Here is a 16,412-nt window from a genome sequence, read left to right as displayed (position 1 = left end):
TATCTCCCCCTCTGGTGTAAAATCCATAAATTGTTATAACTCAATCTAAATTTTCTCCTAAATCAATAGTTTTTGGTATCTGGTACATACAGAACGAGATCTAGACAATTTTGGAGGAACGATCAGTGGTCCTCTCCTCTACTCCCGTCATCCGCCCTCCATCAATTGTTTTTATTAGCACGCTTTTATTAGCTTTACCTGTATGTTTCTATCTAACTTTTTATTCGCTCCAATGCGCCTGCTGCCTTATTAACATGGTTTTATAATTAGCTTCACCTTATTTGTAATCCCGTAAGGGTCATATCGAGACCCTTCCGGGATCATTTCTGGATGGTTTTCGGGATCGGTCCGGGATTACGCCGGGGTAATTTCGGGACTTTTTCGGGACTATTTCGGGATCATTTTGGGACCCTTCCGGGATCATTTCTGTATAGTTTACGGGATCCGTCCGGGATCCCGTCGGGGTTATTTTGGAACATTTTCGGGACTATTCCGGAATCATTTCGGGACTATTTCGCGATCATTTGGGGACCCTTCCGGCATCATTTCTGGATGGTTTTCGGGATCCGTGCGGGATCTCGTCGGGGTCATATGGGGACTTTTTCGGGATCATTTGAGGGCTCTTCCGGCATCATTTCTGGATGGTTTTCGGGATCCGTCCGGGATATCGTCGGGTTATTTGGGGACTTTTTCGGGATCATTTGGGGGCTCTTCCGGCATCATTTGTGGATGGTTTTCGGGATCCGTCCGGGATCTCGTCGGGGTCATTTGGGGACTTTTTCGGGATCATTTTGGGGCTCATCCGGAATCATTTCTGGATGTTTTTCGGGATCCGTCCGGGATCCCGTCGGGGTCATTTCGGGACTTTTTCGCGACTAATACGGGATCATTTGGGAACCCTTCCGGCATCATTTCTGGATGGTTTTCGGGATCCGTCCGGGATCCCGTCGGGGTCATTTCGGGACTTTTTCGCGACTAATACGGGATCATTTGGGAACCCTTTCGGCATCATTTCTGGATGGTTTTCGGGATCCGTCCGGGATCCCATTAGGGTAATTTCGGGACTATTAGGGGATCATTTGGGAACCTTTCCGGCATCATTTCTGGATAATTTTCGGGATCCGTCCGGGATGCCGACGAGGTAATTTCGGGACTATTTCGGGATCATTTGGGATACCTACAGGCATCATTTCTGGATGGTTTTTGGGATTCGTCCGGGATCCCGTCGTGGTCCTTTCGGAACTTTTTTTCGACTAATACGGGATCATTTGCGGACCCTTTCGGCATCATTTCTGGATAGTTGTCGGGATCCCGTCACGGTCATTTCGGGACTATTAGGGGATCATTTGAGGACCTTTCCGGCATCATTTCTGTATTGTTTTCGGAATCCTTTCGGGATCCCGTCAGGGTCATTTTGGGACTTTTTTGGGGCTAATACGGGATCATTTGGGGATCCTCTAGGGGTCGTTTCGTGACTTTTTCTGTTTTATTTCGGAATCATTTGGGGAACCTTCCGGCATAATTTCTTGATGGTTTTCCGGATCCATCAGGGTCATTTCGGGACCATTTTGGGATCATTTGGGGACCCTTCCGAGATCATTTCTGGATCCGTCCGGGATGCCGTAGGAGCCATTTCGGGATTTTTTGTTACTTTTCCGGGATAGTTTTTGGACCCTTCCGGGATCATTTCTGGATCTGTGCGGGATCCCATCTGGGTCATTTCCGGACTATTTCGGGATCATTTTGGGATCCTTCCGGAATCATTCCTGTATGGTTTTCGCGATCCGTCGTTGATTCCCTCGGAGCCATTTCGGAACCTTTTCTGGAGTATCTCGGGTCATTTGGCGACTTTTTCGGGATCATTTGGGGCTCTTCCGGCATCATTTCTGGATGGTTTTCGGGATCCGTGCGGGATCTCGTCGGGGTCATTTGGGGACTTTTTCGGGATCATTTTGGGGCTCTTCCGGCATCATTTCTGGATGGTCTTCGGGATCCGTCCGGGATATCGTTGGGGTCATTTGGGGACTTTTTCGGGATCATTTGGGGGCTCTTCCGGCATCATTTCTGGATGGTTTTCGGGATCCGTCCGGGATCCCATCAGGGTAATTTCGGGACTATTAGGGGATCATTTGTGGACCTTTCCGGCATCATTTCTGGATAATTTTTGCTATCCGTCCGGGATGCCGACGAGGTCATTTCGGGATTATTTCGGGATCATTTGGGATACCTACCGGCATCATTTCTGGATGGTTTTTGGGATTCGTCCGGGATCCCGTCGGCGTCATTTCGGGACTTTTTCTCGACCAATACGGGATCATTTGCGGACCCTTTCGGCATAATTTCTGGATAGTTGTCGGGATCCGTTCGGGATCCCGTCACGGTCATTTCGGAACTATTAGGGGATCATTTGAGGACCTTTCCGGCATCATTTCTGGATAGTTTTTGGAATCCTTTCGGGATCCCGTCAGGGTCATTTCGGGGCTTTTTCGGGATCATTTAAGGATGGCTTTCAGGATTCGTCCGGGAACCCGTCAGGGTAATTTCTGGACTTTTCCGAGACTATTTGGGATCATTTTGGGACCTTCCCAAGATCATTTCTGGATGGATTTCGGGATTTGTCCGGGATGCCCTCAGGGTCATTTTGGGAAATTAGGTGAGCATTTGAGGACCGTTCCGGCATCACTTCTGGATGGTTTTCGGTATCCGTTCAGATTCCCGTCGGAATAATTGCGGGACTTTTTCGGGATCATTGGGGTCCCTTCCAAAATCATTTCTGGATGGTTTTTGGGATTCGTCCGGCATCCCGTCGGGGTCATTTCGGGACTTTTTCTCGACTAATACGGGATCATTTGCTGGCCCTTTCGGTATCATTTCTGGATAGTTGTCGGGATCCGTTCGGGATCCCGTCAGGGTCTTTTCGGAACTATTGGGAGACTTTACTACTTTATTGGTAGATCTACCAACTTTTTTGCCCATTTCCATTTTCTACCACCAAAGCCTAAAAATTTACCAACATTTCAATAAATTCGCATTGAAACCAAATGCTGCGATCATTAGGCAAACGTATTTAATTGCCGAGCACACCAAAATAACATTAAGAGGTGACACTAACCAAACTAACCAATTTTGAAAAATTTGTGCATAAATTCAAACAAGAAATAAATTTGTTTATGTAATAAATGTAGTAAATGAGCACGCAAATATTTTCCTGCGCTATTTTCATCAGTTTTTTGTGAACAATTTTGAACGTAAACAAAAAAAGTTTTAAGTAAACGATAACATGCCGAAGTCGGTTATTTTGTGGCAGTATTTTCGGTACATTGCAAAATTGTTGTTGTTATTATACGTGTTGGTTAATTTCCGTCAGTATTTCAAGCCCGAAATACTGGAAAAAAGCAAGTATCATATAGGCATAACCCATGATGTAATTACAAGGTGACTGACGTTGGCAGCTTCTCTTTCTAATCCGCCATCTTAAACTCCCACTCTCTTCAAACTCAATTTGCCTCTTTGCGAAACTGCTTTTTCATTCTGAGGAAAAATTGTAGTAAAACACATACAAATCAACTTTCCTGGAAAAGTATGCAACAGCATCACCTTTTTCTCCAATTCTATTTTGTGTTGAATTTTCTGTAGTGACAACTCTCAAAAAATCATTATTTTTTCAACAAAAATATTTAAATTTGCCATTTCTTTAGTTCTATGAGAAAACCGATCGAATATATTCAATAACCCGTGGTCATTTATTTCCCAATCGTTGCTTGTTCGCGGCATTAAATCATCGAAAATATTGTCCAGAATGTAGACGACCATGAACACGCAACCGAGTGCACCCTACGGAGAACGGTCAGAGTTGGATAAGAAATTACATATATGATTCCGATGTGGCTGATATGTATACCAATATGCCGATGTGGACACCACTTTTCGAATTAGAATTAAATGGATCTAGAAATGTACCAATGGCCCCACCTGAACCATCTGAAGCTATACAAACTGGAACAGATTCAGATGGTAATCCAACATGTGTCACGTGTCTATTTTCAAGATCTATTGCCTGCCGCCTATGCACCGGCAAAAGGTGTCGCACACGCTTCACATAGCAGTAATGTTTTAGTCAAAACGTCAAGTTACTAAATAATTTCAAAGATAAATGGGTGGCCGATTTAAATGGACATGTATCTGTGGAGCTGTGGTTGGTGGTTATTCGGAATTATGTGAAACATACGTTTCACGTGCTACATATGTATAAAGACAAAATTTTACTAGTCAAAGTATATCCTTCGCATAGAGTAATGTACATATATGCCAAACAATGCCACTGAGGTGAACAGATCTGAATATGAAGTACATATTGGTACCAGAAACTATCACAGCAGAAAGTAACGACGAAGCAAATGACGAAGCTTGGTCGTACGCAAGTTGGGTAATTGTTTACCTTAGGGTACAACTGCTAACGAATTCGAAAGCGGAAATTAAGAATTTTATGGCCCCGGAGCGCTCCGAAACCGGTAGTGGGATCCATAGTATTTTTTCGCAGAACACCCTTCTGCATTGGCGGCCTTCAGCCGCGCTTATAAAAAATTACCCTGTGTGGGTCCAACACCGGTTTGGAGACCAAAACTATATCCGCGCAAAACACTTTTACCCACAGTTTTTCTTGTGGGAACGACAAAATCATCAAAATTACAACAACCACATGAAAATTTTTGTTTGCAAATATCTCCGAAGAAAAATAAAATTTCGCTTTCGGATTCATGGTCCTGGGATCAAGTCGCGTCTTTTGACACCTCTCGGAAGAGTTTTAGCAGTAGTACCCTAAAGTAAACAATTACCATAAATTGAATGCAAAATTATAGTGGTAAGAGGAAAGGAAAATAATCAATTTTAGTATATGACCAACTAACGACTTCGTATGGATCTGTTACTGTGTTTACAACAGACATGTTATCCTAACAAAATCATATACCGAAATGTAATCACTTAATGTGTATTTGTGTATCTGTTTTTATTATTATTGTAAATATTATTTTAAAGGACAACTTAAATATATAAATCGAAAATTTTTAACTAAAATAGTTGAAAAATTAAGTCACTGAACTTCTTAGACTATTTTGTAGATAACACTCAAACTCTTATTAAAACAGTCGATCTCACTTTAGATCAGGGCTGGGCAGCTTCGACAGAGAACTACTTTCAATCTAACTTTACTGTTTTGGCCCTAGACATTAGAATTTTACTGTTCCTTTCAGTTAAAGGGCCAAAGTGACAATGCTAAACCCTATTTAACTCAAAGTCGCACTGAAAAACCGGGCGATAGAGTTTAAGCTCTAATAACCAGGGGCGGAAACTGTTATTCCTTTTATAATATAAATTCCTTGCAAAACTATTAATTTTGGCCTTTAATATATTTGGATCAAGATAAAAATTTTTTTTTGGATTTGTATTACCTGAGTCCGATAGAACTTGTTAAACGCGGACTTTTAAAAATAAAAGTCCGGAAATAAAAGTTAAATCCTGACTTTTATTTTTTAAGGCCATAATAAAAGTCCGGCTTGATAACAAAGAAACGGCTTATCGGAATTAAAATTTTTTTTTTATTTCGGTTAAGCCGTTTCTTTGTTATCATGCCGGACTTTTATTTTTAAAGGCCGAGTTTAACTAGTTCTATCGGACTCAAAAAATAAAAATAAAGATTTTACTTTTATATGTAGACTTTTATGGAAAAAGTTCAAAAAATAAAAAGGATGCATGATTCGACATGATATTGCTATAGGGATACCTGAGATTTCAAACATTTTCACCTAGGACAATTTTTTGACCCGGACTTTTTCGACTCCGAAAAAAAATAATAATTATTTCCGTCCCTGCTAATAACAAGAGATATTTTTCGAATTTTTCTATAAATCGACGTGGCATACCAAATCCAGCATTTTCCATATTTTTTTTACAAAAGAGTTCAATGAAAACAAGTTTGAATGCGCTAGTCGTTGTTGTGCAGTTTGAATGAAATGACTCCTTCACAGTTGAACATAGTCTTAATTTTAAAATTCAAAATTGTCGTGCAAGTTACTTATGTCGCTTTTGAAAGTAAATAGGAAGATATGACATACATGTGGAAAACCGCTCGAACATATCCCATTTTATATTTCAAATCTTGTTACGGATATGAAGCATTTAATTATGAGCCTCCTTCAAACTCATCGTGAGCAAATTTTACTAGAAATATAGGAGTATTACATATATAAATAGTACATTATCCATATACCGAATTTCATCCAAATTGGTTGAAGCGATTCAGAGTAGTACTGAATATATAAATATACAAAAAGGAACAATTTTAAGTATTAAGATTAATGTAAGTTATATTTTAATCTAAAAACTAAAAAAAATCCATTTTCGTTACCATCAAGGATTTAATGCTTTTATTCAAAAAAGTATCAAATTTAATACTATTTTAGAAAACGGCCTCTTCTGTTCTTCCCCTTTCCCTCATAATTCGTATTATGTGGGAGTCTTCAGAATGAGCTGTCACTACATAGAACACCTGGCTTTATTACATCATGGGCATAACCTATGTATATACAAATTTACATGTATTTTGTTGTTTTGTTTACATGTTTTTTAAACGTGTTATTTCCTTGAAATGGGCTTTATTTGTTATACAATAAGTTATGAATTGTTTTTTTACAAATATAAACTGTAGCTATTGTTTTTTTGAAAAGAAAATCTACCAACTTACCACTATTTTCATTTTTCGTCTACCAACATTCTCTTTTTAAAAGTCCGTGCACTGTGTACAAGTAAGATATGTAACAGCACGCACATATTCAGCCACGCACACCTGATAAAATGCTGCGTAACATTTTTGTTGTAAAATTAGGTACAAAGAAATATCCTTACTTTCAAACGTGCACTTAATTACATCTCTCTTTAAAATCCATATGTTTTAGACAATTTTAATTAACAAATTGTGATACTTTATTACCAGGAACTCTTGCTAAAACACGACCAAAACCGTCGGGGGAGGTATTAATGAACCGTTTCTGCCTCGCTTCCAATAATTCGAATACTTTTTCGCCTTTGGACAGAACAAAACTCGTCTTTTTATTACTCTTTCCACATTTTTGGACGGGTTATTGCAGTCGACCTCGGTTTCAAACTCTTTTTCGCGGAGAACTTTTGAACGGGTAGAAAAACTTAGCACCCGTGTTTGCATTCTTAAAGCTGGAATAACTACGCGTTCTCAGATACCCCAATTCAAGACTTTTTTATAATTTTCTGTAGGACCCATATAGGTGCACTACATTTTCATACTAAATTCGTTCAAAAAAATTTACCATCACACCAACCCATATCTGATATTCCGCTCCTTTTTTTGTTTCCCTGCGTCGCTTTCCACGACAGCAACCCCGGTAATTCTGACACTTCTTTCAGTGTCAAACGCATGTTCCACTGAGTTCCACGCTAGTTGGACACTGACCGAAGTGTCAAACTGCAGTGTGTTAGAAAGAGAAAGGAGTTGTTTCCTTCTTATACATATCATACTTGTAAACCTGTACTATGGGTCTCAGATACAAATGCGCGAGTATAGGAAGGTTAGACAGGTCATCGGATTAAGATTAATATAATGATAATTTAAATTTCTTCCATTGCGATTGCTGTGCTAGTTAAATAAGATATTCAGCATAGTAATTAAAGTAACTGTAATTTAAACTTTTTTAATATTACGGCTGATGCGATCATAACCGCCCTTTTTTTCAAGGACTACTATGTATAGTTTTCATTTACGAAAAATGATTGCCGTAATCGTAATTCTCAATGCTCAGCTCTGAATATTACTCTTGTAATTGATAACTACAGAACGATCGAACTTTGGTTTATTTTTGGTTTCGGTTATTTTCTGAAGGTAGTATCAAGATGTACATTGAAACAATTCTGTTTTTGAACTAAAATTGGTACAACCTTGAAACCGTTTTGTCGTTTTGTAATATCAACGACCATACAAATAATATATGCATCATTAAAGTAACCTACATATATTTATTCCAATCTATTTATATTAGTAGACGGTTTTTGTTTTGATATTACTAAAGTAACTGTAAACTAATTGTAATGTGTAAAACTAAGTACGTATTTTTTTTTTTAATTCCATCACGAACCCACTATTGCACTCTTCAGGGGTATGACAGTGACCACGAATTCGGTGGTGATAACTAAGGATCAAAGCAATCTAATAGGCATCAGCATTGGAGGCGGATCACCGTTATGTCCGTGTCTTTATATAGTGCAAGTAAGTTTAAATGGATATTTTATAGATGTTTTGAAACCGATAAAAACAAAAAAAAAAATATTATTTTGTAACAATTTTCCGCCATACCGCCAACTGGTACTATGAAGAATGTCGAACGACAAGAAGAGTGTGTGAAGGCTACCGCGGCACGGTGGGCTATTTGTACAACCTAGCTGGCCAAAATTAAAACAGCAGTTATCTCTGTTCAAAAAGTGGTTGTCTCATGTCATTGTTATGAAAGGAAATATTTGACAGCAAATTCACGGAGTTCCGAGCAGAATTACTATGGATCGGGCTACCCGTTTCGGATGGAACCGGCGTAATTTTTTGGCATTACATGAGATATGTGAATATGGGTATCAAACGAAAAGTATTTTAATGGCCAATTAAACTTCATTATCCCTAACGCCATACTCATAACCATACCCATATCCACACCCATCACATATTGTGATCGATTAATGGTGCCTTAACCTAAAAATCGTGAAAATTTCATAAAAATTAAGAAAACGCCACAAATTACAAACATATTCCACAAAAAATAAGTCTTAGTCACAACGTGTCCAAAACAATGAATAAAATCTACAAAGTTATTAAATTCACCAACTGGATATGGTGAGAAACCAAAAACCAATTGGTTGGCTATGGTATGGTTATGGCGTTAGCGTTATGGTATGGCACGATTAATCGATTACATTGATTTCCATAAGGTAGGTTCGATCAGATGTTTGATCTAGTTATGGTTCTATTGTTATAAGTCACCATTAATTGGCCTTTTACTCCGCATTTCTTTTGGCATTTATAAGAAGGGTTGCCCGCTCACCTTATTTATATTTCTTTGTATATCCATACCAAAGAGGATAGATATAATAAGAGACGTCACTCGTTAATTTGCATAATGTTATTCGTTAGGGTACTCGCAGGATTTTTTTTGGGCGAGATGTGCATAAATGTCTTTATATCTTTTCGTGGGATATTTGTGTTTATTTTTCCGACTGCATTTAATTAATTAATTATTTCTCTTTCCAAAAATCACATTTGCATAAGGTGCCTACACGACATGGATAAATGCGAGACAATTGAAAATGTCCGTCATGGAAAACATTAGGCATCAATTTTTTTAATTTCCAGCGAGTTACTCGCCACTCGTAGCAGACTGGTGGCTCTTATTATATCTATCCTCTTTGTCCATACCATCTCGAAAACGGCCAAACCGATTTCAATCAAATTTGGTACATCGATATAGTATTACATTTTAAGACTTTTCATCTAGGTGTTGCCACTGAGAATGTGCTCACAAGGTTGCCACCTTTTGCAAATAAGGGTATCAGCCTCTTACAACATTGATCACCACCCAAAAAATCGCGGGCATGCGCAGCCGTTTTGTTATTAAACTTTGAAACAAACACAAGCTTATGTATAGCCAAAAAATTACTGACATGATATGCCATGAAAAAAGATATCTTTTATTTAATAATTTGGGAAAAATTTAAACAACGTGACATCAGGACGGACAAGGCGACAGCTGTTTCGATTGTACCTTGTAAATCTATTCAAAGCCTTTTCTAATTTTTCTAAAATTAAAAATTGCTTGAAATAAATGTTCATACATTTAAAGCAATACGGGCAAACCCCGATTAATCCATATAAAGATATATCTTTTTGTTTGCAAGGTTTTTGAAAAATTTAATATTTAGTAGTATTACAAGTAGAATAAATCAGTTAAAACATGCGGTATAAAAAATCGATCATAGGGATTAAAAACACATTTACCTGTCCTAAAAGAAAATGTAACCAGATTTGATTAAGGCTAAACAAGTGAACAAGTATTTAGGTTAGAAGGATATATTGCTTTAATCTAAAAATACATCGAACTGCACAGAATTTCTATAAAACTTTAGATGTGCGTGGTTAGCTCCGTTGACGTTGCAGATGGGTTTGGGATATGTATACTATTCAGTGGACATCTAGGAACGCCAGGGAGTATATTTAAAAATAATTGAAATATTTTGAAAAATCGACTTTTGGCCAGCTAAATTGATGAAATACCCCACCGTGCGCGGGTTGAAAAGGGAATCGAGACGCCTCTACAGAAAGAAAAAGCAGAGCCAGAAAGGCGTGAATGCAAGTTCCTTGGGCTGCTAGACACCAGGAATAACGCCCGAAAATTTTACTAAAAAATTCGGCGACAGACGGAAGGTTTTGAGTCTTGTAAGAACAAAAACGGCGGACCTTGTAACCGATGTTCAGAGGGTACATAGATTATGGAGGGAAAACTTCTCTGCTCTCCTAAATGGAGACAGCGATTTACCGCACAGGAATGACGAACCCGATCCCCCAATCGTTGATGATGGATTAAATGTCCCGGTGCCACCCATAAAATCAGAAAACAAAAATTCAGAAACACATTTTTTCAGAAAACATTAGTCAGAACCCTTTTGTCAGAAAGACACCAGCTTCTTAGCAAAATATGGTCGGACGAGTGCATGCCCGACGATTGGAATCTAAGTATTTTTTTCACAGACCGCAAGAAATGGTGTCCTGCAAACTGCGCCAACTATCGCGGAATCAGCCTTCTTAATATCGCCTATAAGATCCTATCAAGTGTATTGTGCGAAGGATTGAAGCCCACCGTGATTGGACCTTATCAGTGCGGCTTCAGACCTGGTATATCTACCGTCGACCAGATTTTCACTATGCGCCAAATATGTATTGAAAAAAAAAATGGGGAAAAAGAATTGACACACTCACCTATTCGTAAATTTTAAAGACGCCTTCGGCAGCACAAAAAGGAGCTGCCTATATGCCGCTATACTTGAATTTGGTTTCCCCGCAACACTTATACGGCTGTGCAAAATGACGTTGAACAACACTATCCGCTCAGTCATAATTGGACAGGACCTCTCCGAGCCGTTCGAAACTAAACGAGGTTTCAGACAGCTTAAAATTTATACTAGCTGCAGGGCTTAATCGCTCTAGAACATTATTCTATAAAAGCTGATGATCGGCCTGAACACCCGCGCCGTAAGTTCTGCTTACTCCAAACTGGAAAAAGAAGCGGAAATGGTGGATTTCTGGGTGAATGAGGACAAAATGAGATAGCTGCAGTCATCGAGTAGAGTGTGTGCATTTGCGCCTTGGCAACCACGCCACTGTTAGCAGCCATAATTTCGAAATAGTAAAAGATTTCGTTTACTTAGGAACCAGCATTAACAGCGAAAATCAATTAATGCTACTTCGGACTAGGTAGGCAATTGAAAAGTAAAGTCCCCTCTCAGAAAACGAAAACCATGCTTTACAAGTCACTTATCGTTCCCGTCCTGCTATATGGTGCAGAAGCATGGACAATGACAACATCAGGCTAAGCGCTCTGGGAGAGTACGAGAGAAAAGTTTTTCGAAAGATTTACGGACCTCTACGCGTTGGCGACGGCACGTACCAAAGAAGATTTAATGATGAGATGTACGAGCTTTACGCACACATCAACAAAGTCCAGCTGCAGTTACATCAGTTTAATCGCCCAAAGTGGCAGGTATCGGTTATCGAAGAGGAAACTCTTAATGTAAAATTTTATTTAATTACTGATTAGGAAGTTAGTCTACATAGTTAAATAAGAACTTGGCTTTATATCTGCTTATATTCCACTATTTTATATTTCACTATTTCTATTTTATCACCGATTAGGTCTTCGATGGAACTCCAGCGGCACGTGAAGGTTCCCTACAGAGTGGCGACGAACTACTGGCCGTCAACTCAGTGAGTGTGAAGGGCAAAAGCAAAGTGGAAGTGGCTAAAATGATACAAATGGCGACAACGACCGTAACCATACACTACAACAAGCTACATGCTGATCCGGAACAAGGCAAATCACTCGATATTATACTCAAAAAATTGAAGCATCGCATCGTGGATAATATGTCAAGCAATACAGCGGATACATTGGGTTTATCGCGTGCCATACTTTGCAATGATTCACTCGTAAAACGACTCGAAGAGCTCGAGGGTACCGAGCTAATGTACAAAGGTTTGGTGGAACATGCACGACGCATGCTAAAGGCCTATTACGATCTCTTGCAAACCTATAAAGCTTTTGGTGATTGTTTTACGCAAATTAGTGCGCGTGAACCACAACAACGAGCCTCCGAGGCATTTCGTATGTTTGGTGAATTTCATAGAAATTTAGAAAAAGATGGACTCAATATTATAAAAGAAATCAAACCTGTGCTCTCCGATTTGGGTACATATTTGAATAAAGCGATACCAGATACCAAATTGACTGTGCGCCGTTATGCTGATGCCAAATTCACATATCTTTCGTATTGTTTAAAAGTCAAAGAAATGGACGATGAGGAGCATAGTTTTGCGGCGCTACAAGAACCGTTATATCGCGTTGAGACTGGTAATTATGAATATCGTTTAATATTGCGTTGCCGTCAGGATGCGCGTAATAAATTTGCTAAATTACGTACGGATGTGCTGGAGAAAATGGAATTACTTGAATGTAAACATGCCACCGATCTCAATAAGCAACTACGCAGCCTCTTAGATAGTTTGGCGCAATTGAATCGTTCGGTCGTTGAACGCATCGATGCCTTACCGTCGCTATTTCCTATTGAGGTTGATTTCAAAGAGACCGACTTTCAATATAAATCGAGTACACTAAAACCTCAAGACATGGACGAAGACATTGATGGGACCGATGTGCCTGCGGGTGATATGCGCACGAACGAAACGAATATTTTGCGGTCCGCAACGAATACTGAGGTTGTTTGTGGTTTAGAAGCTGTTGAGTCCCCAGCACCTGTAATGACAGTGCAGCAAGAGCAACAACGCCAAAAAGTTAATCTGCTAGACGATCTTACAACAGAACAGAGTACAAACTACGAACAAACTTTAGAAAGTAATGAAAATTTACTAAAAGAATTGGGTCTATTCGGTGTTGATTTGATGTCAAATCCTCAAACATTATCGAATCAAACGGATTCTATGGCCGCACAAAATGGCGCATATGATTTTGATTTGTTTTTGAATCAGACTGCGGTCGCAACAACAACAACAACACAATTGGAACAAGATTTGATGTCGGCGAATGCGCTAGAGACTGATTTGTTGTTGCAGTAATGGCAGAACTACATAAAACGCTAGCTGCTCGAACGTTTCATGCGTTGTAGTATTTCACCTACTTTGTAAGCTATTTCATATGCACAGCTGAAAATCGCGTATGCTGTAAAGTCTGAAAGGACCATCTTAGAGTTGTAGCTTAAGTCAAGATGGTCGCGGGATATAGCGATTAATGTGCAAGACAGGCCATTTGTGCAAATCCTGTTAGGAAGACCTGTTTGGACACGATACGATAACACTTTTAAATTTTATATCAAATTTTTACACTCGATAGTTTCATCAAGGAACGGACCGTGGCTGCATGAGATTTAGGGTCTCTTCATGATTTTCTAGTTTAAACGGCTGGGTTCTTCAATGCCGAATACCTTCATGGCGTTTACGCATATATCCCCTAAGTTGCGCGGGAGTTGGGTCAGCATTAAACTGTTGCCTGTTTGGATGTCCAGGTTTGAGGACGTTTAACAGAAGCGGCCTGTTCCGCATTTTATTATGCTAATTAATAGGAAGCATTTTAATCTTTTTTTTTTTATTTGCAATATGTAACTAAAGCTTCTAACACGAATATACCTAAGAAACTGGCAATTTCTTTGGAATTCCTTTAGATGATTTCGATGACAATTCGTTGCGTGGTCGCACCCATTGAATGAGTCCAAACTATTAAAACAATGCCTGTTGTAAGAGCCACTAAAATACCAAATTAGTTCTAGGGGTTGTGTAGCGCAATTTATAGGTTCTCCAACCCAGCCGAGGCTCTGGCGACCCAAGTTCCTAATGGATCTCTGGGGGGTGGGAGGGCGGTATGGCCTAGAAGGTTTCACGAGGTCAACTAAATTGTTCACGAGATGGTCGGGATAGTACTTTAATGGTGCTTTTTGCCGGAACGTACCAGACCTATATCCGGCAAATGACCATCAACATCGGTAACACGCCCCAAGTATCCTTATCGCAACAACAACAACAACAACAGGTGAAGTCTTTGTCTGTCTGTACATCAAAACTTTAAAATTTTTATATTTTACTACGAGCCACGCCGCTACTTTGGTTTAAAAACGGTCTCATCGAGTCGTATAAATCAAGTTTCCAACTTACTGTATGCTCGATGTTTGTATAGCAATATTTCGATCGATGCTTTTTCTGTTACTACCATCCCCAAATCACGATTTATTCAAGGATTTAGTGACCTTGTAACGGCAACAAAATTTCGCCCATTGAAGATACTAAAAATTGGGACTTTGGAAACTTTGTAATTACTTAAAATACTATGCCGTAAGTAGTTAGTAATTAAAATTGAATATGTAAATATGTATGGATGTGTTTATATTATTAGTACTTTAAGCTATATAAACTTTTTAAAATAAAAACGGAAGCTTTGGCTAATATACGATTAGATCCATTTCGTGGCGGTGCTTCAATACCGGGAGTAGGAGCCATTGAATATTGTGTGCTGGTTTATGTTCTCTTGCAAACACAAAAGCTTACAAGACCGGGAGTGCGCTAAGCGGTCAAGTACTGTCGTTCACTAAAATACTGTAACGAATTTAGAGAAATTCTGCTTATCGGCAACCTTCTGCTATCGTTCGAATCGCTAAACTGTTGAATAAATCACTCTAATATTCAGTATTGCAATATAGTCTTTATTTAGTGTACTTGGGAGTAGTACAAGTATACTTCAATATCATGTACTTCACAACAGCGTGCTTAAATCAAAACTGATTACTGATTGTTCAGCGCTGTTTTTATACTCTCCGTTGCTTCGTTCGCATATATCTCCAAAGGTCTTAGACGTTTCACCTTCTAGAACTCTTGAATCTCCTGCTTGGCAATTAGTTATATGCATGTATATCTGTAGTCCATGCCTCTCGCATAGCCATATGCGTGTGTATGTGTGAGTAACTACTTCGGCTGATGACCACATGTGTGTGTGTGAATTATCTCATCGTTGGCTTGCATGTATGTGTGTAAATGATCACTGATGTGTTCATGTATATACGAGTGGCTGCTTCATGTTTTTTTTTATTGTTGCGTGATTATTTACTTAGTATCAGCTTAGTGATGCTAATATTCGTCACAATACGAACGAACGCCTCACCGTGACTCGCATTATAGCAAGGTTCTTCAACATATCCGCAAGCTACGCCTTTTTTCCATGGATAAGTGGGACGTTAAGAAGTTGCTAATATGTATATTTTTCTGCGCCGTGAAACGTGTCAGTTTCAGCAAGAATGTAGATACCCACATTCTTTTTTAGGACGGCAGTACTGCTGGATGCTGCGGACGCGGTTGAGATGCATAATCGACTTACATCAGTTAAAAAAAAATATACAACGCAGATTCTAAGAATTACTGCTAACTGTTCCAACTGGTACTCCTCTGACACCTGCAAGATAACCAAGAAAACAGAAGAACAGAGGACGTACTATATAGGGCAAGGAAAAGAAATCTTTAGGATCATTGCCACAATCACGTTACACAGACCACTTGGCCAGCATGATGAGAGTAAGATATCAGCAGGCTCATTGTTCGCATTGTTCGAACACAGTACCGACTATCCATACCAAAACAGCAGCAATTAGTTCCAGGATAAATGTGCATCGAAATGGTGCCCCGCGCTCTACTTGGGCTCGGATCTTTGGTATCCGGGCGGCACAGAAACCAACCAACAGGTATGGAATGCTGATGCGGACAACCCTATTTGTCGCGTACGAGATTGAAAGAGAAGTTTGCTATCGAAAAGCTTACCACGCAATAGATTCTCATAAGTAGTAGAATACGCAATCATCAACAAGGTAACTCACTTCAAACATGTGCACAAGCTGGGCAGTTGGTTCACAACCCATCTGATCGAGATCATAGACTCACTTTTGGTACTACTAAGGTAAGTACTGAGGGGGGGGGGGGGGGGGGGGATTATTCTTGCCCCGGGCGCTACTCACAGGGTGTGCCAAATAGTACGCAATCAGAACTTCCTAGATAATTTGTATTTTTATTATAACTGATT

General features: G+C 39.4%; 1 protein-coding gene across 4 annotated transcripts in view; it reads left to right on the top strand.

Moving 5' to 3' along the window:
• Positions 1 to 14,780, top strand: part of PICK1 (protein interacting with PRKCA 1) — a 71,643-nt gene extending 56,863 nt beyond the window's left edge. For all 4 annotated transcript variants that reach the window (XM_067768388.1, XM_067768390.1, XM_067768387.1 and 1 more), the window contains 2 exons: positions 8,182 to 8,293; positions 11,978 to 14,780. In XM_067768388.1, coding sequence (XP_067624489.1) covers positions 8,182 to 8,293; positions 11,978 to 13,414 — 1,549 coding nt within the window. In that variant the 3' untranslated portion in view covers positions 13,415 to 14,780. The remainder of the gene's footprint in view (positions 1 to 8,181; positions 8,294 to 11,977) is intronic.
• The last annotated feature ends 1,632 nt before the right edge of the window (positions 14,781 to 16,412 follow it).

The sequence above is a fragment of the Eurosta solidaginis genome, chromosome 2 (assembly GCF_040869045.1).
Source record: "Eurosta solidaginis isolate ZX-2024a chromosome 2, ASM4086904v1, whole genome shotgun sequence".
NCBI classification, from domain to species: Eukaryota; Metazoa; Arthropoda; class Insecta; order Diptera; family Tephritidae; genus Eurosta; species Eurosta solidaginis.
This window is presented reverse-complemented; position numbering and strand designations above follow the sequence as displayed.